The sequence below is a fragment of the Mauremys reevesii genome, linkage group 11 (genome assembly GCF_016161935.1).
Source record: "Mauremys reevesii isolate NIE-2019 linkage group 11, ASM1616193v1, whole genome shotgun sequence".
Lineage (NCBI taxonomy): Eukaryota > Metazoa > Chordata > Testudines > Geoemydidae > Mauremys > Mauremys reevesii.
The window spans coordinates 17744849-17768256 of record NC_052633.1 but is presented as its reverse complement, the minus strand read 5'-3'; the positions used below and the strand labels follow the sequence as shown (position 1 = coordinate 17768256).

Sequence of the window (23408 nt, the reverse complement as noted above, 5' to 3'; positions counted from 1 at the left end):
CTGCAGAGCCCATCAAGCTCAAGGAATTTCCATAGCTCAAAACGCTCAAGATATATATTTCCCAGATTTAGTTGTCAGTGCCTGATGTATATTCCTAAAACTTGAGTTGTGTCTCTCTGAACCTTTAAGATACTACTTTTATTATCTTGCAGGTTCTGGAATTGTCAATGAGAATTTTTCTGACAAGCCTTTTATTGGAATATCATTCATTTACTCAAGTGCAGATGTCAATAACAAAAGCTCGTTGCTTCCTAAACACTCTGTCGGTGGCTGACAAAGATGGACGTTGAAATATTGTAGAATTATGTTCTGACTATGGATTTTCTTTTGGTCATTTTTTCAACCATTTTTTCTCTTCCCCCCCTATTATTGAGGTTGCTAAAACACTTTGATAAACAACGTAACATTTCAGTGTAGGGAGATAAATGCTGGCACCATATTGTATCCTTTGAAATGCTTTGGTCTTGACTTCTTAAATGAGAGGTACCATAGATGAACAGAACTAATCTGCAGTGTGGTGTATTGTGTTTCTTTATATTCTATATGTATGCTCAAGGCAATAAATTCTTTTCAGTAGCTATGATATAATTAGTTTTGTGTTATAATAGGTAGTGAATGGAAGATTCAGCCCATTCTTTTGAATCAACATGAGATTCGTTTTGTATTTTATTCATTTGTGAATGAAAGCTTCAGCAAGTATTCATTTTTCATAATCGTTGAAAAAAAATTAAAAATGTAACCACAAGTTGCTCATAGGCTGCCAGTCAACTGGGGAAAATTAGATCCTGAGGTAAGTGGCCGAAAAGAAAAGCTTTGCAATATTAATGCATTTAGAAAACCCACTGGAAACCAAATGTTCATTGCCTTTTAGAAAGAGATGTATATGTCTTTAAATGATTCAGCTGAGTCCTTATCAGCTACATTTGTTTGTAATTTTGCAGTGTGCAGACACACAAATCTAGTCGAGCGCCTCCTCTTGGCCACTCAGACTGCTGTGAGGGGATCCAGCCACTAAATCCCCAGGTGTCTTAGGCCTTTGGAATCTGAACAGAGTCCATGCACTGTCCCTATCTTGGAGGCTCCAGGCACACTCTTGGGGTGCAGATCCTCTGTCTAGCACCCTCCCCTATGAGCTGCGGCCAGGGTTTGCTGACTCTCCTCAACTCTCCAGCTGGGTGACTGTCACAGTACTCTTCCAGGGTAACAAAAGTCCAAATAACCCAAGTACTAGGAGAGGAAAGTCAAATGCCAACTACAACATGGAGAATAACCGGCTAAGTGGTAGTACTGCTGAAAAGGGTCTGGGGGTTATAGTGGATCAGAAATTGAATGAGAGGCAGCAATGTGATGCAGTTGTGAAAAAGGCTAATATCATCCTGGGATGTGTGTGTAAGACACCGGAGGTAATTGTCCTGCTCTGCTCGACCGTGGGAAGGCCTCATCTGGAGTACTGTGTTCAGTTTTGGGCACCACTCTTCAGAAAAGATGTGGGCAAATTGGAGAGAGTCCAGAGGAGACCAACAAAAATGTTAAAAGGTTTAGAAAACCTGACCTACGAGGAAAGGTTTAAACTGGGCATGTTTAGTCTTAAGGAAAGATGACTGCGGGGGAAGCTAAAAAGAGTCTTCAAAATGTTAAGGATGGTTATAAAGAGGACGGAGATCAATTGTTCTCCATTTCCACTGAAGGTAGGACAAGAAGTAATGAGCTTAATCTGTGGCAAGGGAGATCTAGGTTAGATATTAGGAAAAACTTTCAAGCAGTTAAGTCTAGAATAATCTTCCAAGGGAGGTTGTGGAAGCCCCATCATTGGAGGTATTTAAGAAGAGGTTGTCAGGGATGGCCTGGGCTTAGTTGGTTCTGCCTCATTGCAGGGAACTCCTTCTAGACTTAAATTTCAATGATTCTGTGATTCATGCCAACCTCAGCCACTTCTGAATCAATCACATTAAATTCATGAAAATCATTCTGAAATCTGCCACAAAGTCTTCTGGCTTTGTATGGAGTGGGTGGTTCACTTGAAATCTATTCTTGACAGGTGACAACTCCGTAGCCGTGTTAATTTTTTTGTGTGAATGTGTGTGATCAGGTGTATTGTGTGACTCAATGTGTGAAGAGTTTATTGTGTGAGAAGCTAAGTCAATGAAATTAGCTAGGCACTAAATTGTGTAAGTGGCAAAGTCTGTGGTCATTTTTAGCTCTTTCAGGATGTGAGCACCACATTGTAGGTTGGGCTCCTGCAATGATTCTGTCTTCTGCACTCACAAGCCTAAATGAGTATTTCTAATGGGTTTATTTAATATGAATTGACTTTGATTGGGATATTGTTTTTATATTTCTTCTGTAAGGTCAGGCTTCTTTTCAGCATAAGCAGACATGCATTCTAAGCATTTCAATTGGTAGTATTCTACTGTTCTCCTACTTGAGAACTGCTATCTGATCAAACCCATATTTTTTAATTATGTATTTATAGGCAGATGGGAGAATGGTTTACAGGCAACATATGATCTTCCCTGCAAATGTCGGAAAATTGTGGATTTTTTTTAATATTGCCTTATCGGTTTCCTTTTTTTATTACTGATGACTTCATTCTGTCTGAATTCAATGCTTCAGTTTCTTTGGGGTAAACTAATAGATTATGTATGCGATATTTGCACAGCACTGATTGAATTCATCTGGTGAGTTTGAATGTGGTTCATATATTCACATAATTGTCAGGAGCCAAGTTGAAATTCAGAACTGTTGCATGAGCATTGGAGAAGGCATCATATTCATCTCACATTACTCCAGAGTGCGTGAGACGGCTTTATGTTACACTAGCACAGCTCTAAGTTCTCTCCCAATATAAAGAGGGGGACTTGGGCCTTAAAAAAGCAAGAATCTCTTTAAATGTGTTGCTAGAGAGAAAAATCAGGATTTTTTCACCCTCAGAAGCTATGCTTATTGTTTATATGTTATGGATAAAATAGGGCACATTGCTGAAGTCTGCCTTTATTAAATGAGTAGCTTTTCTTTCAAAAGCATCTTTAGCTTATATTTGCCTGTTGAATCTTATTGCTGCAACCTGCGGGTGAATTTGGGTTGACTCTGTGGTTTGCTAAAGAAAAGGTGCCAAATACAGTCTTTAACATGTACCGAAGGTGAAGATTCCTTACACTGTGCTTTGGCACACCTATGCATGGTCCATGTGCTTATGTGATTAGCATCTTTATTGTTTTGCATACACACAAAATGGAAGAGTTAAGGTTGCAGGATAAGAGAATATATGATTATGTGCCTCAATATTAAGATTTTGTTCGTATGAGTTTTGGGTGACCACATTACTGCAAAGCCATTAGAGGCACGTCTCAAATAAGTGCCAATAAAACCTTTATTCTGCCATGTCATCTGCATTTGCCATTTATGATACGTTACAGAAAAACTATTTTAGAATAGTTCCATAGACTCGGACTAGCAGGGCTTGTGTTAGTGCTTCAAAAATAGGTATGTAGACAGTGCTTCTAGTGTTCCAACCCTGGGAAATGGGGGCGGGGGGGAAGTCAAGCTATAAAATAGTGACATTATTATATATGGGAAAGTAGTATCTGATCATTTTTAAATGTTTGTCAAATGTATTCAGCCCTAATCCTACAAAAACTTATGCCTGTGCTGAACTCATGTGCTGTCAGTCGCTCCATTGACTTGATTGCGACTATTCTCAGTGCATAAAGTTCAGCATATGTGAAAGTCTTTGCAGTGTTAGTCGAATACATTTTACAAACATTTAAAAGTACCAGATGCTACTCTTCCATATGTAATAATGTCCCCATTTTATAGTTTGACTTCCCCCCACCATTTCTCAAGGCTGGAACCTTAGTTCTTTCTGTAACTGAGAATGGGATTCCTGCCTTTTTTATGGTATAGAACTTTTTGTTCCTAGCCCTGATAGCTCATGAAATATCAGACCAGAAAGCTTATACTGCTCCGGGTCTGAATGCTACTTACCTCAGTCAAATGCAATTTCAGGGAAAATTCCGTATTTAGAGTGACAAAGTAAATAGTTCTGTGGCAGATGATTATTATTATTTATTTAAATATGGTAGCCATTTGTCATTGTTCATAGGAATAACTGAGCAGAGTACAGGTGAGAAGGTCAGAGTTTATCACATTGGTATCAGCATTATATGGATAGTCGGGATTGTACATATGTAATTTATCATTTTATTTTCCAGTGGCTGTCCAGCTGGTGGGAATGCAGAGCGTATCCAGAAGCTACGGAAGGAATACCATCAGGCCAGGCGAGACGGTTTACCTTTCTACGAGGATGATGAGATGAGAACATGGTCATCTGATTATGATCAGCACTGGGTAGGTTGCTATCCAGCAAAGCTTTTCGAAGTATGGAAAGCCTGCCGACGACATTGGCTGGTTTGTTTTTGTTTTCCAGATACTGTGTCTCTGTATCAGTTTAACGTGACTACTTGGGTTTAATTTCAGCCCATCAAACAAATCATTTATATAATTTAAACTCTACTAACGTGAGTCACTTCCAGTGCTGTCATGTCCACCCGCTGTTAGACGTAAGCATTGGCCCAGATTTGCACCATCCCCAGGGCAACTCGCTGCAGGTGCTTCCAGCCAGCATGATTCCTTCCGGTCTCTTAGCAGGATGCAGCACGGTCCCTCTGCTCATCAAGCTGTTTCCCTTTGGGGTGAAGTGGGGATTAGGAGAACACAGACTCAAATTGTGCCTGGTTGCTGCATGGGAATGAGGAGACCCAAGTGTGGGGGGCCAAGGTTACTTACACCCTCCCCTTGCACACCTGTGCCAGGGCCATTAACAGTGCGGGCCAAACGCTTCCCTTGCCTCCCCTTGTTCCACGTTTTAAGTGAAAAAATGAATACCCTGCCCTTTTATAGAGCCTCCGCTCAGAGGCTCTCTAAGTGCCTTACCAATAGGATTGAATTACGTCTAATAACACAACTGTCTAGTAGGAAAATTCCGTTTTCCCCATATTACAGCTAGGGAACAAAGTGCTGTGACTGTCCCAAGGGCATACCGTGCCAGTGTGGGATAGAGCCAGCAATAGAATCCAGTGCTCCTCGCTCCTCCGGTGCCTTAAATATATGGAATATCTTCATATCATAGGAGACCATTATGGGGTCCTGCAGCAATCTGAGTTCTGCCTGGACAAGAATTTCAGGGTTGCGCTCGGTCTCTAAAAATAAATAAGGCCAATCAATGTTCAGACATGCAACTCTCTGTCATGCTGCATGACATGGTGCAATTTAAACTAAATTCAAACTTTATTTTAAAAAACAAACGTAACAATTTAAAACATGTTAGAACCCAAGTATAACTGAATTTTTATAAGTACTAACATCATCAGTGTCTCCAGTATTCCCCAAACTTGCCACACTATCAGTTTGAATGAAAAATTGAAATCTTCAGTTACTGTGCTTTGTGTTCCTAAAAAAACAAAATGTGGCTTTATCACAATCACAAGTGTATATTACGTATGTGTGAAATTATACAGAGCCATCATTTTTCTGAGGTAATTTCAGAAATATCATTCCCAGCAAGATCCCTTAGAGCAATTAACTTTGTTCCATAAGCTTGAAGGTTGTGAACCAAATTTGGGAATCTGTTAAATTTCCATTCTTGGTTTTAAAAAATCTTGTTACAACCCAAATTTATAATCTAAATAAAATATATCTATCTATTGAAGACAGAGGCTGAAGAAATAATCAGTGTCTTGGCAGTTACTCCAGACCTGGCCAATGATGCACCTAAAGCAGACTGAGGATTTCCACTTCTTATCTGAAACTGATAAGGCTTTATTACCCCTCCAAAGAGGTTCAGATTTATGGTCCAATATAATTTCCAAAGATTCACAAAGGTCCCTTATAGGTAATCCCTTTTAAGCCTTTTCTATTAAATATAATGTCCAAAGATTACCGATTTCCAAAGCTTCCTTTTTCCTGTGAGGCAAGAGGTCCTTAATCAAAGAACTCGAGAGAGCTTTAAAGCTCTGAGTCTTAGATTGATTAATATTAGAGGCATCAAGATAGTTTCTGTTCCTCTTTCTAAGGCATGAATTTTTAACTGTTTTTGTTGAGAGGAAGACCTGCTATATAGTGTCTGCTTTAAACGCTAACTTTACCTTGATGGCTGAAGTTTGTTACAACACCTAAATAGTTCCACCAGTCGAAGTCACTTGTACAGTTTCAAAGGCCTTGAGTGCCTGACCTTCTCTAAAAAGTGCCAACAACTGGGAAGATACAAGAGCGAAATCTCCTGCCTGCCACAGTCTCTCCATCCCCAGTTTGGTATTGCACCATATTCTGGACCAGGAAAAATGGTGGCCACTGCTCCATTTCTCCTCACACTTGTTGGTAGTTCAAGAGCAGCCCTCTGATTTGGGCCCTTACACTGCTGGTTTTAACGCTGACCCTTGGCAGCATTATGGTAACACAGATTGAGCAACAGCCGATTTCCTCAACCTCTGTTCGCCAGTAAAAAAGACAATCTGATGACTAATTCCATCACTGTAAATAAAGAAAAACTTACTGTAGTCTCCACTTTGTCAGATCTCTCCCCTAAAGAGGCAGCAGGCAGCTGAGCAGGAGGAAATCCTGCTGTTACGGGCTTTATGGGCTTTTCTTCTCACAGCTGGAGAAGAGGAGCGGCCTCCTGATGTATTTTTAATACTAGATAAGTTTAATACTATGCTTTTGTCAGTCAGCATGATACCTAAGCCAGCTCTCCTTTAAGATGTCTTGCTAATGTACAGCAGCTGCTGTAATTACTGTACACCATCTAATGAAACATTCAGATAAATTAGAAAATAACATGAGACCATTTAAGAAGACACTATCCACAGTGAAGCAGGAGGTTCAGAGAAGGACGTTAGGTCTTGACCTCCAAAAAATAAGTCTGAGAGCTCACGCCGCACATTTCTATCTTCTAAAGCTGACATTGACAAGTGGCCTTTAGCTGACACTCTAATGGGACAGAATTTCTGGTGGAAAGGGTATTTCTAACAATCTACTTTTTAAAAAATGAGATAAATCGAGTTAAAGTGCAGCGCCAGCTGAAAAGCCAGCGTTGTAAGGGAACATAATCTCATGACAGGCAATTGGGATCCATAAATGTTTTAAAAATAAGGTCAAAAATTCATTTTAAATAAGCTTGCTAGTTGCTCTTCATTTCTCCCCCCACATCCATGTTTTTTTTCAATTCTCCTCTGTTCTTCTCGTTTGTTGTTGTTATATATTTTTGCTCCCTTGCTCTTTTTTCTGTTCTCCCTCCCTCTCAGCCTGGGTTTTCTTTTTCTAAGGAACAGCTGAATAATTCAGTTTAGTATGTCTAAGTAAAGAGATACGTTTATATGGCACGGTTTGTGCTATCTAGCATAAAACTTCAAAATTATTTCCAGTTACTCTGGTTTTTTGGGTGGTTGTTTGGTTTCGTGCTCTTTAGACTCTCTCTCTCCCTCTCTCCAGCTTCATTACTCTGGGGGAAAATGATATGCCAGATTCACAAGGGTTAGATGGCTTAAAGTGAAACATCTTTATTTCTCTAGGGCCAGTTAAGTAAAGAGAAATGTTGATTATAAAGTATAAATACTTTCCAGAAAAAAAACAACTGTTTTATTTTCATTTTAAAAACTGAAGTCCACTGGTAACCGTGTGGGTGTATTATTGGAGTGTACTGGTTCCCATGTCAGTGAGCGCATGCGTGCACGTATGTATACGTCTTAATAGCCCACCAGTTAAATAATGCACGTTTTCACAAAAATATTGCTTTAAGAGCCTGATCAAAGCCCATTAGAGAGTCCCATTGACTTAAAGTGAGCTGTTGATCAAATCCTAAGAGAACTTTGTTAGAGATGGGCCATAGGAACTTAGGACAGTCACTTTAGGAATTGGAGGGAATTACAGCACGCACATTTTATGAGTGCTGTCCTTCCCACTGCTTCACTGAAACAAGAAAACAAAACAAAAAAATAAGGGGGGGAAACGAATGGTCAATCAAGGCAATAAAGTGTATGTGTGGGACAGAGGGAGAAAGAGTTTAAAAAACTCAGAATAAAAAACCTATCTGTGGATTTACTTGGATTGTTTCACAGATTTCATACCAATCCTGTTACTTAAAACCTCAGTCCTGCCTTCACTGTGACATTACATTCTTCTCACAGCCTTATTTTGTTCATGTTCTTCCAGGGACTGTGTATAATTCATTACAAATTGAGTGTGGTTCTTCACCTGTAGGTAACTGCAGCAGCCTGACAATATCCTATAGGATACCTTGTATACAGCAGATCTTACAACTTTTTATTCCTCATTTGCAAATTAGATTTATGTGTTGACAAAAAAAATGAAAGGAAAAAAATCCTTTCTTCAGCTATCTGATCTCTACTCAGATCTGTGCGCTAGGCCTTAATATATTATCTGTCAACAGGTTTTGATTGAAGCAAATTTGTAGTGTCGTGAATTTTGTCAGTTCTCAATTAAGGTTACAAAAAGAAGAATCATACCCTTTTGTGTTAAAGGCCAAGCAGTTTATTGTGTATCTGGCAAAGGTCCATACCTAAAAATCAAACAGAGAAAAGGAAGGTTGAGAACTGCATTATTTTTCCATAATGTGTCAAAAGGTTCTATACTTTGGAGTGAAAAAGGAGCTCTTTGTGTTTTAATGAGCAATTAATTCCAGCATCAGGATGTTGAGTTTAAAGCAGGTTAGGTTCCAGAAAACCACAAACGTTTGTGTTGGATCATGGTTAAAAACCAAAATTCCAACTTCTAGAATAATAACATTCCTGTCTTCTAGTGCAATGGGAAAAATGACAATTTTATGTACTAAGGGAAACCATAGGAGAGCTCCTATGAATTCCAGATTTTCTGAAAGGCTGCTGACGACTACTTGGTTGAATACATTTAATTCTTTTTAGGGGAAAAGTAAACTCGTTTAGAGTAGAGCAACTTTGAAAACTAGCATTCAGAAATATTTGTGCTGTTAAAAAAGCATCATAGGACTAATGAAGATTAAAACCTCCTATTAAAATGTGTTTTTACCCATCAAGAATTCTCCTTTGGCCTATGCTTCTATTCTGTCTGACCTTCAAAGAGTTTGGATTGGGATAATTCTGAAACAATGTCAACTGCTCTAAGCAATGAAATTCTGATTTTTTGGGGATGTGGGAGGATTGTCATGGTGAAATCTTAGCCAAACCTCATGTGAAAAATAAACTGTTCCAGAAAGGAGACACAGGGACCCAAATCTACCCATTTTAGTGGTAAGCATGAGTGACTCCATAAACTTCTTTGGAGTCACTCCTACTTATGCCAAGGTTGAATTAGGCACAAAACATCTAAACTAGAGCAGACTCTGAAATACTGATGTCTCTTAGCTAACGTTGTCAAAGTACCCTCTTCTCTTTACCAAGGGAAGGAATACTACTACATACCATCTTAGTGAACTCCACTGGGTAGCATGCATGCCTGTGACAGATCCAAACCAGTGGGGTACAGGAGTCTGGTAGAGGGCAAATATACTGGTCACTGGATGAGTAGTTTTCTGTTCCCTGAGTGACCAGAGCAGGGGCTGCACTAGAGTAATCAGGAACCTGCTAGAACCAATTAAGGCCGACAGGCTGATTAGATCACCTGCAGCCAATCAAGGCAGGCTAATCAGGGCACCTGGGTTTAAAAAGGAGCTCACTCCAGTCAGGTGAGGGGGAGCCAGAGGAGAGGAAGTGCGTGTGAGGAGCTGGGAGCAAGAGGCACAAGGAGCTGTGAGTGAGAGGCTGTGCTGCTGGAGGACTAAGGAGTACAAGCGGTATCAGACCCAGGAGGAAGAGGATAAAGAAGATGAGGATAAAGAAGGTGTTTGGAGGAGGCCATGGGAAAGTAGCCCAGGGAGTTGTAGCTGTCATGCAGCTGTTACAGGAGGCACTCTAGACAGCTGCAATCCACAGGGCCCTGGGCTGGAACCCGGAGTAGAGGGCAGGCCCGGGTTCCCCCCAAACCTCCCAACTCCTGATCAGACACAGGAGGAGTTGACCCAGACTGTGGGGAAGATCACTGAGGTGAGCAAATCTGCCAATAAGCGCAGGACCCACCAAGGTAGAGGAGGAACTTTGTCACAATGCCTTAAAAGTTAGGTTGAATTCCAATAATACATAGTGTCGCTTATTCTGAAAATCAAGATGTTGCTTTTCACAATATTTAAATGTAGAAGTTGGTGTCTGAGGGGAGCAAATATTAAAGCTTCTCTGTTACATCTCCAAGTAAATGATTTAAATAAACAGACGCAAATAATATCCTGTTTCTTTCCTTTGCTTACTTCTGTAAAAGACTACTACTTTGATACATCAACAATGCTTCTTGTATATATGGATGAAATCATCTTTAAACAGCTCCCAGCACACTCAGGAGAACTTTATATATTAACACATGGTGCAGTGGTCACATCTCGTGCAGTTAGTGAATGATCATCTCGTCTCTCTCAAACTGAGAATTTGAGCACAATATCACAAAAAACATGACAGCTGCTGCCGCATGTGTTGATGTATTATAAAGAACCCCAGAGGTTTTATTTTATAATTTTTAAGTGCAAACTAACCCACTTTGCTGAAACGTTTAAGGGACATCAGAAACAAACATCTAATTGGTGATTTAGATGATCTGTGGAGTCACTGAATAAGTGATTATGCCATGGGAGGTGTGAGCAATTACTGCCACTTGTGTGCTCAAACAGGCGTTTGCATGTAATGTGGTGCACAGTTTTCTGCATACAAAAATGGCCCTTTAAAAGCTTGGACCTACGTGTATTTATTTGTGGGTTTGTATTTGCTAGTGGGGCAATGTGGTTTATCTGAGTGGTAAGGTAGCCGGCTCTTTGAGAATTATTTCCTTTTTTGGCAAACCATCTCTATTCCAGCTTTTCCAATTTTCTAGCCACTTGCTGGCTTTTCTAAGAATCACTCCATACATGAGCATGTGTGCACACACTCATAAATATGCCAGATCTCAGGCTGGCCTCATATGTGAGAGCGTGAATCATGGGGAAAGTGAAAGAGGATTGGGGTTTTAACACTGAGTCTTCATGAGAAGTTGTCAGAGCTAGTATTTCTCTCTTTGAACCTTCCCTTTCCCTTGCAGGAATGTATTTCTGCATGACAGCTCAATTCCTGACCTCCAGCAAGTCAATGCCCCACATACCATAGGAACAAATACAGCTGCTCACAACTCTGACTACAGAAAAGTAGTCTGACTACAGACTACAAAAAGTAAAAACTGACCTCCCTCTTCCTCAGGCCACTAGTAAGGGATTTTTTCTGACTTCTGGAATGGGGCCTTGGTCAGCAGAGCACTTAACTTTAAGCACATGAAATCAGTGGCACTACTCAGGTGCTTGAGTACTTTATTGGGTTGGGGTCTGATAAACCAAAATCAGATCCCCATATGGAAGGAGTTGCAAAAGGTTTTATTTTTAATATTATATATCTAGTGTATTTTAAAATAAATTGACATTTTTGGCTCCTAACTTTTGCAGTGTTATATACAAATCTCTCTATATTGTATGTCTTCATTTTTATTCGATACCAATCTGTCAAGTTCCCTAAAATAGCTTACAGAAGATCCCGAAAATTACCTAGCTACTGTAGAATGAGAAGGAAAATGTTGGTCCATATCCCTGCAGTCCTTACTTAGGAAAACTTCCTGAAATCAATAGGCATTTTGAGTAAGGACTTTCAAAACTTTCTCCATTTAAGGTAATTGAAGGCAACTTTCAGAATAACCTCAGTGCAGCAGCCCACAGTGGTTTACACAGAACTCATGTAATAAAGTAGAGGCCAAAATGAGATGGGACATGCAGAGCAACAATTTCATTGTGAGTGTGCCAAAGTACAGACCTCTCATTTGTAAAAATAACATAGCTATAGTTAAATATGTGACTATTGAAGATATTTTAAAATATATTTTCAAAAACATTAATTTTTTGGACTGACCTTTTTATGATATATCTATATAGTTGGGAAGTTGTGGGGTTTTTGTTGTTTTGTTTTTTGTGGTGTGGTTTGGTTTTTTTAATGTTACAGCGTAAGCCAGTGGTTCTCAAACTTTTGTACTGGTGACCCCTTTCACATAGCAAGCCTCTGAATGCGCGCCCCCCCCTTACAAATTAAAAAAACCCTGGCATAAGCTATAAGATACTTTAACTTTAAGGGAAACTTTAAGGAAATATATTTCCTTAAAGTTTCTCTGAAGGAAATGCTCACTGCAAAATGCATTAGCAGATCTGCTTGTTAAATTACATCATAGCCACAAGTCCAGTAGCACTGAGCTTTGAAAGTAGTTTGGGTATGTTGTTGTCAGGCAGTTGAGAACACTGGAGAGTTCAAGATTTCTTCACAGTAAAGATGTGAAAAGTAATTAGAATGTATCGCTGGATGTTGTGTATAAGCAATTATCTATGAATATATAGAGGCTTGATTTTTCTCAGCAAACAGGCGACATTGTTATAATTATTTAGAATGAAAAATAAAGTCAGTGACTCAGACACCGAGAGATTGGGTGGATAACTTTATTAGTTCCTAGTGTAAGGTCTGAAGTGCAGATGCTAATCTAATAACAAGACAGCATTAAAATACAGTACAAAAAATGGGAGAAGAAAACTCCATTTACCAGGTCAGGCTGATGCATTACATGACTTTGACTCTTTTGTCCAAGACCTATTCTCTTTTTCAATTTTCAGTCCACATTTTTGTGACCAACTCTAATTGTCAGTGGGAGCTTGGAAAAAGGAGCACTGACCCCTTAATGCTAAAAATGTGATGTAATGAAAAGAGAGACAAGGTGGGTGAGGTAATATCTTTTATTGGACCAACTTCTGTTGATGAAAGGGACAAACTTTTGAGCTCCACAGAGCTCTTCTTCGGGTCCCCACAGAGCTCTGTGAAGCTCAAAAGTTTGTCTCTTTCACCAGTCCAATAAAAGGCATTACCTGACCCACTTTGTGTCTCATAGCCTGAGTCCAACATGACAACCACAACACTGCAAACATCGAATTACAAAGCGTTCCATCTACTGAATGTGCTGTGTTAAGGAGCTCTGCAAAAATTCTTAGTTATTTCTTTTTGTGTTTGCATTTCTAATTTTAAAATCTTTTTTTTAATGTGCATGTATACTTTAGTAAATTGGATTTTTTTAAAGTCTCTGTGCTTAGAAATTTACCAGTTCAAAAAAGGACTCTGTCTGAGTCATAATAAGACACTTGTTCAAAGTAAACTGATCTGAGGGATCAACCTTGATGTTAAGCCGGTTTTTGTCTTTTTATGGTACTTGCGGATCAGCCATTTATTTGTTTGGCAATTAGTGTGGCAAATGCCACAGTTTGTTTTGTTACCTTTTTCTATTGTAGTGATGTAAATAATGGTCTAGCTAATGTGTATGTGTCTCATAGCCACTGCATGGACTCATTGCTTCTGAATTGTATGTTGTATGTCCCATACTGGCAATAGCTAATGAAATTCTCCTTTAAATCAAGTGGTAGAGGTTTGAATGCTTTTTGGAGCAGACGGATATGGGTTCTATCCCTACCACCTCCACTAAGGCCCAGGTGGTCATGGTGTATAATCTGTTAACCCTGAAGTGCTAGGTCACCACAAATGTGTTAGCAATAGTATACACCTCTACCCCGATATAATGCTGTCCTCAGGAGCCAAAAATCTTACCGTTATAGGTGAAACAGCGTTATATTGAACTTGCTTTGATTGATATATACCTATCTCATAGAGCTGGAAGGGACCTTGAAAGGTCATCAAGTGCAGCAGGGCCGGCTTTAGGCCTATTCCACCAATTCCCCCAAATTGGGCCCCACGCCTAAGAGGGCCCCGCACCCAGTGAGAATCCCTTCCCTGGCTAGAGGCGCCTTTTTAATTTTTACTCACCCGGCGGCGCTCTGGGTCTTCGGCGGCACTTCGGCAGCGGGTCCTTCGCTTGCTCTGGGTCTTTGGCAGCACTTTGGTGGCGGGTCCTTCAGTGCCGCTGAAGACCTGGAGCGAGTGAAGGACCCACCACCAAAGTGCCGCCAAAGACTCAGAGCACCGCCCAGTGAGTACAAGCCCCACGTGGTTTTTTTTGTTTTTGTTTTTTTAGTCATCCCTGCCGGGGTCCTGTCGAAACTGTTCGAATTGGGCCCCACACTTCCTAAAGCTGGCCCTGAAGTGCAGCCCCCTGCCTTCACTAGCAGGACCAAGTACTGATTTTGCCCCAGATCCCTAAATGGCCCCCTCAAGGATTGAACTCACAACCCTGAGTTGAGCTGGCCAATGCTCAAACCACTGAGCAATCCCTCTCCTCCCCCCCTCCGAGCGCATAGCCCTGTTTCCTCCCACCTCCCCCGGAGCACTGCTTTACCGTGTTATATCCACATTCATGTTATATCGGGGTAGAGGTGTATTACATTCTGTATTAATACCACCAGTATCTGCTAGTCATGTGTGTGACTGTGTAAAAGAGAGGCTATTCCAGGATTTCTGCTGACATTCTGTTTAGTCCCGTTTTGATCATGAGTACATTGTTCTACTCTTAAATGTTTATATTTGCTGTGCCAAAAGTAGTGATTGTCATAATTATTATACATCACATTATTGTGAACAATATAATCATATATTCAGCAGGCTATTAGATGTGCCCCCTTGTAGGTTATTGAAAGTACTGTATATGTATATGCATCCGACGAAGTGGGTATTCACCCACGAAAGCTCATGCTCCCAAACGTCTGTTAGTCTATAAGGTGCCACAAGACTCTTTGCTGCTTTTACAGATCCAGACTAACATGGCTACCCCTCTGATACTGTATATGTAATTAATGTGAGAGTAGTTACTTTGGGACATGGAGGTCGTTGGGATCTGAGAACGGAGTGGGTAAGTTTTACACATTAAGGTATTCCCAAGAACAAATAGCAGCGGATAAAGATCAGGATGAAATCTTGACCCTGGTGAAGTCAATGGCAGAAGTCCCATTTCACCATAGGTCATTCAAAACAAGGTAAGCAGAGCCTGACCCCTGCAGACATCCCACACTCTTGCTTCTATTTAATATACCTCTACTTGAATTACATTTAAGGCATCGTAATTTCACAACATATTTTCCAAAAAAAGTGGTACACGTGTATCATTCAAAGTACATGACAGTGCCCTACATATCTGTCCTGCCATCAGCAAAACAGAAGTTTTGACAATCTAAATTCTGCCTTTCCTGAGGAATGATTACACAGGGAATTAATAAAGTACTGTTTGGTGGCTACCAACTAGCAGATCCATATTAACATTTCTATTTGCATTAGAAGCTAATTTTCAAAGTATTTTCCGTTAATTTGCCAGGGAGATACCTGTCAAGTTAGCAATTAAACTGTAATTGGTCACCCAGGTGCTTACAGGGATTAATAGATCTTTCCCTTCAACATATGTTCCCAAGTTTGAAATAATAGCTATACTGTATGGTAGCATGACCCCACTTGAGTCTAACAAAAAAAAATCAAATTCCATCATATTTTAATGCAAATTTTACCTTTGTAAGTGATGGCCTGGAAAGAAAGAGTTTCCATGGTAACCTTGGGGAACACATAACCTGTTTATCATAACTTCTCTATGAAGCAAATTGGGGGGTGGGGAATATGCTTTGATGTCAGCTATATTTTCCATCAGACATCATTCTAGTGCTGAGTGTATAGATAATTTAACTAAGCGCAACTGTATTTTCTTAAGTAAACTTAGAAAAAAATCTTACAAAATGGCATTGGAAGTAACTGTGGTATGCAGCATTCAAAACCACTAACTGACCTTTTTACTTCTGTCTCCAGTTTGACAATCAGGTCAACAACTTGAAAGACCCAAATCAAAAATTAATACTTATAACAGGTCTCTTCCACGGCTTTCTCTCTTTTTTTCTTCTCTCTCCATGCTCAGTATTAAGGTATCCCTGATACTGTTCAAAGGCACTTAAAGTTGTTGTTTTCTTGTTATTCCATTTTGCCACTGAAAATACTGCTGTATCTCTGAACTTCTGTATTGTGGCACTATCACAGAAAAAGAATATATTGATTATATTTCACATTCAGTCCTGACCGTAGTAGTTGAGGTGGTAGCTTCTGGAGCTGCCATTAGCCAGGAGTGAGTTTGATGTCTGCAAGCTGCTGGAAGGTTGTATTTTCCTGCAGATGTATTGTAATTCTCGGGTAAAGGAAAGTATGACTATAACATTTTTTTAAGGTCATTAGGAGTAAGGAACAGATGTTGAGATTTTTTCAGAGTACTGCTTTGAAGTGCCATTTAGGAGTCAACTAACTGACAAGACTGACCCTCTCGGCAGTGAATTTGGGACTGGAACACAGGGAAGGCATTGCCCACAATACCCCATCTGGTATCCATCTGGTACCAGCAAACAACAGATAGTACCAGATCACAGAGAAACTATACCAACTGCTCAACTGGTATCAGCAAGCAAGGAAGGTCGCCACCCAACAGCAGTTGCAAGCATGAGAAACAATGTCTGTAGCATTTGCAGACTGGTACCACAGGATCCAAAAGAACCTGATGCCAGAGCATATGGAAAGCAACTGCTCTTGAAACCTGCTCATGCTGATGCAGTTTGCTCAGTATTAATCCAGGGATTTTTTTTTTTATTTTTTTTTAGACAGATTGAATTGGCAGTGTGGAGAGCTTTTGTCATAATGCCATTGCAAGAGAGAGACTCTCTTTAGTCATATCTGTATTTAACAGGATTAAGGTGGATTTAATACCCTGTGATACAGACTAACCATTGAAATTCTAAGAAGGTTGTTCCAGTGTGCTGTTAAACCACAATAGACGGGATTGGGGTTAAATTTTAACAACTTGATGATAACTTTGCCGTTTTCTTTAACATGAGCTCTTTGGGGGGCGGGATTGAGGAGGGGGTTTGTTTTCCACTTTGATCTGCTAGCTTGCTTGCTTTTTTTTCTTTGTTCTGTTTTCCCCCTCTATCTCTTTTTCTTCCCTGAGGTAGTGCACTGCTTGGTACAGTAGCTAAGTGTTTAGAATGTAATAATACAAGTGAGAGATTTACTGCCTCTAGGCTACCCTTCTACTCTTGAGGACCTCCAGCAAGGCAAGATTTTATAGACAATGAAAGGCTTTCTCTCCCCTGTGAGTCTGCCTAACTGTAGGAAGCTTTTCACTGTCTATTTCCACCACTTGCTCTGCAATTTTGTTCATGCCCTGCTATTTCCCTCCCTCTCCAACGCACACACACCACCCCCGCATCCAGCATCAACACCAGATGCAGGCAGATATGGCAGTATATCAGAGTCAGATTCTGATCATTAAATCCTACAAAAGCTGGACTGGAGACTTTAGTCTGCCATCACCATAATGAATGTAAATCTTGAGATGCTCTCCTGTTTGCTCCCCAGGTTCTGACATTACAATCTCATTTTCCCTAGTAAAGTTAAATGATTGTGCATGTGCAGCAAAGAGTAGCCATTGCATATTGGCATTGGGTGCTGAGAACTCTGCTGACTTAGCTGAAGAAAGATGCTGAAAGCCCTTGACTTTGAGGGAAAAAAATTTCAATTCAATTTACTCCATACAGTGTCTCTCATACAAAGTATTTCAAAATGCTTTATATTAAGAGATAACATAATGAGAAAATGCCTTATAGAACTGGGTACACAGATAGCAAGTCAAAATGATGCAAGATGATGAACTGGAGTAAAAGAAAAGAAGACTGTAATTTAAAAGCGGTAATCATGTGGCTAAGTAGGCTTGTAAACTAATTACAGTGAAGGGAAAAGCAAAGAATGCAAGACTGGGGAGGAGCAAAAAGGGGCTTAGTCTCAATCATAGGCTAACACAGGGGTAGGCAACCTATGGCACGCGTGCCAAAGGCGGCATGCAAGCTGATTTTCAGTGGCACTCACACTGCCTGGGTCCTGGCCACCGGTCCGGGGGGCTCTGCATTTTAATTTAATTTTAAATAAAACTTCTTAAGCATTTTAAAAACTTTATTTACTTTACATACAACAATAGTTTAGTTTTATATTATAGACTTATAGAGAGAGACCTTCTAAAAACGTTAAAATGTATTACTGGCACGCGAAACCTTAAATGAGAGTGAATAAATGAAGACTCGGCACAGCACTTCTGAAAGGTTGCCGACCCCTGGGCTAACACACAGAGTTGGATTTAAGGTAGATTTTTGATGAGATGGGAAGAACTGGCTCACAGCATTTTGTAAAATACTTAAAAGGGAGATGGCCTGTGCTGCTCCCCACCCCCCAATCCCCGCCCCCCAAAAAAGTTAATCATAAGTTAAATGGCTCCTCCTCTTAGAGGTTTAGGATGAGACTTTGTGAATTGATCTGGTTCCATGTTAAAGTTATTGAAATGCACCTACTGTCTGAGGAAGAAACAATGCAGATATGATATAAACCTCTCTACTGAAGTGTGGGGGGGTGTTAATGTTCTTCTATTAGTTGAAGGGTCTCTGCTTCTCTGTTTTAACCGTGAGTAGTAAGTATTGTGAGTGAGGATCACCAATCTGGTGTTCATTACAGACAATTAAGAGGTAGAATTAACAAAAACACATTATAGGATTAATGGAAAGAAAAGCCACCCAGGGAGAAAATCACAGGCCAGGAAATGATTTAATTTAGCATGGGCAAAGGAAACTGATAACCCTCAAGGATCTGGGACCAGGGGATCATTGAGCAGAGGTTCAGAAAACAGAATATCCACTCAGAGTGACTATGCTCAAAACCTTTTTTAGTTTTGCCTTAGATAACTTCATCTCCCCCTTTGCTGAATTCTCTATACTTAGTTATAGGGGATACGGGAAATGATGAGATCATGTTTTCTATTTAGCTATGGCAATTGCCATGTTTTTAAACACAACCACTATATGGGAACAGCCAGTTTCCCTTTTAAAGTTCCCATCTGCGTTTGTAGTCCCTCAGTCTATTGTCTTTATAAAGAATTTTTCTCTGTATCTAAATCTAAGTCACAAGTTCACCTCAATGAGTAAGAGGTAGGGCCTTACTGAGGAGAAAAAATAAATACTAAGTTAATCAGCCCTACTAGTTTCAAGTTTGATGCACAGTTGTCATTGAAGTTTCCTGTTGGTTTTGGGATAAGGAAGAGGGATACTGACAAACAAAATCATTGTATATCAGCAACACCACTATCTAAGCCCTATTGTTTATATCTTTTTTTGTTTGTTTGTTTGTTTTCCAAAAGAAGAGGGCTCATGAGATTAAGAAACACTTAATTGTCTTGCAAGCTGATTGTCAAATTAATGTTCTGACTGCTTTGGCTGATCTTTTAAGCAAAACTGTTCAAAACCACTAACCAGGGAAACCAAGATCATCAGTAACTCTGATGTGCTTGTCTCTGTGCATTTTTTATGGGAAAGAGGAAGGATGGTGTGATTATTATCTTTTTTCTTTATACAAGAATGTTTTCTTCACCCAAGGGAAATGCATTCTAGCAGCATGAACATAACTATTAATCAACGTTTATAGCGATAATCAGTGAATGAAAAATGATGACCAGAAACTGAAAATGTGCTAGCATAGCTGCCTTGAAGATCTTCCTTTGAGATCATGCCCTTGCATTTTAACATGGATAATTCTTTAAAATGGATAATTCTTACAAAATTAATGTTGATGTATTCTGAAATGCAGTGATTTAGAAAACTAGTGCTTATTTTTCACCCTGTGTGAAAAATATATACACACTAAGAGTGGGTGATAGATTAACATCGTGAGAGGTAATGTTTTAAAGACATTCCAGTATATTACTTGCTGTCCTAAAAATGTTTGAGACAGATCATCAACAGGGGTAATCAGCATAGCATCTGTGAATTAATTTGGACATAGGGACACAGGGTTCTCCACTCTTAGAACGGTGGTTAAGTGTGTGCGAAAACACGTATGGTTCCTGCTTTAATTATATATTTTCACTGAAAAAGGAAGTGAGCCTGAGGAGAGATGCAGGTGTATCTCAGTTCAGAGGATTCTTCCAAGAGGAATTTGATGCTATTAAAATGATGACAAACATTGTCAAAAAATCGTAGGAGGGGCAAAGGAGGTATTACTCTCAGAGTCTTTGATCCTGCAGAGTGCTAATTACTTTGGCCCAGATTCAGCATGTAAACACACAAAACTTGTTAAGCATGTGAGTAGTCCTACTGAAATCAGTGGGACTATCAATGTGCTTAAAGTTAAGCACATGCTTAAATACTTTGCTGGATCAGGTCCAGAATGCTCGGCACCTTAAAAGCCTGAGCCCACAGAGCATTAATTTAAAAATATGTGAGGATTTGACCCTGCACCTGGGACTCTGTGCAGACACACACAGGGGTCAACCCACACAGGGCCATTTGTTGGATCAGATCCCTAAAATATTTGCTCATCATTCTGAGCTGTCAAGGAGATGCTAAGGGTAAGAATTAGTTGCCTCCCCGCCCAACATAAGATATTCAGGGCATCATATAATAATTTAAGACATAAATATAAAATTACCCCAAATTTAATCTAAAATAGAAACACATGCAAGAAATTCTTCAGAAGCCATAGTGCAGTTCCACGAGCACATGGAAAACATTGATTCCTTCTTCATTCTCCAAAACTATCCTGTATGTAGGTTTAGCATGTACTAGGGAAGTCAAAGTGATCTCAGTCAAATAGAGGCGATTCTGAGGTTTTCCACTGAACGTCATTTGGGTTTGCCATCACAGCCACTTGAAAACAAAAAGAGTACACAATGGAGAAGTATTGAAGGTGCTATCCTATGTCCAAACAATGACAGAGCAGTGTTGATGGAATCATATAACACTCGCCCCTTCTTTGAAGACTGCTTCTGTCATTAAAATCAATGCAACTTAATTAAAGCAAATTATAGATAGATACATCTATAAATAAGATATTAAAGTGTGCTGCTGAATATGATAATTGCTGCATATTTAGCAATCAGCGTGTGTGTTCTGCTTTTGCCAGGAGGGATTTCTTTCAGTGAAATCAATGGAGCTTTATTAAAAACCATCCAAATTAGAGGGAGAAATGATGAGTGTTATAATAACGCAAAATCACTGTTTCAACTTCCATTGCAAAACCAGGAAACCAAAATACATCCCTTTTTCTGTTTGTAAGGAAAACATCCGAAATATTCTTTTGAACTAGGGACACAGTTAGAATTTTTAAATTTAAATGTTTGCCTTTTGATTTAAAAATTAAACAGAGATGGATGATGGTCTTGAAAGACGTCGTAATAAGGGTATCGTTGAATCCAGGGATGGAAAAGACCTGTTTGACCACCCAGGCCAACTCCCTGAGTTCAGCAAATCCATCTCCCTGTATAACAACCTTTCTTCCACTTTGACTAGAAAAGAAAAATGTATCAAGTCAAATGGCTGTTTTTTTAAAATGTCCAGTCGCTAGAGCTGTGTGACTGGTTAAAATGCTGAAGGTAAAAATGGTGAGTTTTGAATTTTGACATGTGCACAAAACATTAAGAGGAAGATGGGGACAAATTCATTTTTACCTCCTTCAGTTTTTCTCAATTTTCACCTAATAGAAAACAAAAACGAAGTGTGTCTCAGCAGAGGGGAGATCTGCAGGTCAAAGAGCAAATTCCTCTTACCATGGCTCTTTTTCGCATGCTGAATGGCAACCTATGTGATTAGAAGTGCTCACAGACAAAAGCAGAGCTTTGAGAAGGGAGATCAGACACACATCTGGAGCAAGCCCTGTAACAGATAATCACAAGAAATGTACTAAGCAGCAAAGCATATAGCATGCTATGCTTATTTTCAGCCTCCTGTCCAAAGATCTCAGGGTGCTGGGTGGATATTGGGTGGGCTTTTCAAAAAACTTCAACTGACTTAGGAGCACAAGTCTCATTGAAAGTCTAAGGAGTCACGCACTGGGTTCCACCCGTTAAGTCTCACATCATCCTTGTGAGCTAGGTGAGTATAATTATTATTATTATGTCCTGTGTGTCCTACACGCGCCTGTGCTACCCCATCCCAGGTAGTGGCTTTATATTATTGCCCTCTCTGGTGTAAGTTCAGTGGAAGCTGGAGTTTTCATTCAGCATAAGGTCTATGTTATGCTGGATTATAACTCTATTGGATTATAACTCCATTCTAACAAACCACAAACTGAAAGGACATAGCAGGGAACTCCGGTAGCTCACCAGGGAATTCATGACCTATCAGATAGGCAAGGTGGAACCCAAGAGAGAAGCAGAATGCCATCCAGAGTGAGGTCTCCCAAAAAAGGGAGCATGGGAGTTATGGGAAGAGAATTATTATTATTTATATTGTGGCAGCACCTTGGGATCCCAATCAGAGCCCAGGACCACTTCATGTTAGGCAGTGTACAAACACACAGACAGTCCCTGCACTGAGACATTTAATGGACTCCCTGTGTCAATATATAGATTTTTTGAGGTTTGTTTGTATACAAAAAATAGCCAGCCAGCGCCAGGAATGCTCACTGGCCCCCGTATTGAACGGCATAGCCCAAATAGTTCCTGGCTAAGTAGATTTCCTAGCCCTGAACTTATGTTGGATTCAGAGAACAGACAGTAAGACAAGTCAAGTATGGACAAGGAGGAATGAAATGAAACCCTTCCTGAGCAAAAGAAGTGAGACTGTCGTTTGCAAACCATTCTCAGCATGAAAGAGAGCACTTGTCTGCTTTACTCTTTTTTGGTACCACCAATTATTTGTAGGTAAATCTGAGAAAGTATTTCCAGATACCCAATTAACAGTCAGTTCATGACAACACTCGCTGGCACATGACAACTCATGCCTTGTCATTCCAGCACAGGCCCTCTGCAGCGCTAAGATATTTGTTCACTGGGTTTAATCTATATGTGCATATTCACATAATTTTTGGTTTGGGGGCAGTTTTCTTTGGAAGAATTGTCCGGTTTGGGAAATTATTTGCAACCAGCCTATCATTTTTTCTTCTTACAAGTCTTCAGCTAAAGTACCATACAGCTATCATAGTTGGCAGGGCCATAGCTTACTGTGACATTATCTGATTTAAAAATATGACCATATAGATCATTTTGCAACCACTGTTATATATTTGCAGCAAATATTGTACAAAGGTTGTCGAGCAAGATGCTAACTCCCATAAAGTAATCAACCAGGTATTCCATGTAAGATATCTGCAGAGATGTCCTAATTTGCCAGATATGATAATTGTGTTTATATGTTTGTATCACCCTTGTATTATGAGTTATAGATATGTATGTATGTCTGTGTTTCAAACCTGTGCTATGCTTCTGCGTGACACCCCCACACAGTTTGGCATCAGCACTACCTAGCCTGCTTGATGGCCCTTTAAGGACCATCAGCTATACAATTA

At 39.9% G+C, this 23408-nt stretch overlaps 1 protein-coding gene across 7 annotated transcripts in view; it reads left to right on the top strand.

Moving 5' to 3' along the window:
- The window catches only part of PARD3B (par-3 family cell polarity regulator beta), a 645413-nt gene that overhangs the window by 575523 nt on the left and 46482 nt on the right, over positions 1-23408 (top strand). For 6 of the 7 annotated variants that reach the window (XM_039494273.1, XM_039494274.1, XM_039494277.1 and 3 more), the window contains one exon: positions 4212-4347. In XM_039494273.1, coding sequence (XP_039350207.1) covers positions 4212-4347 — 136 coding nt within the window. Of the gene's footprint in view, positions 1-4211; positions 4348-11145; positions 11331-23408 lie in introns of those variants that run through there. The other variant, XM_039494278.1, reaches the window with a different exon arrangement.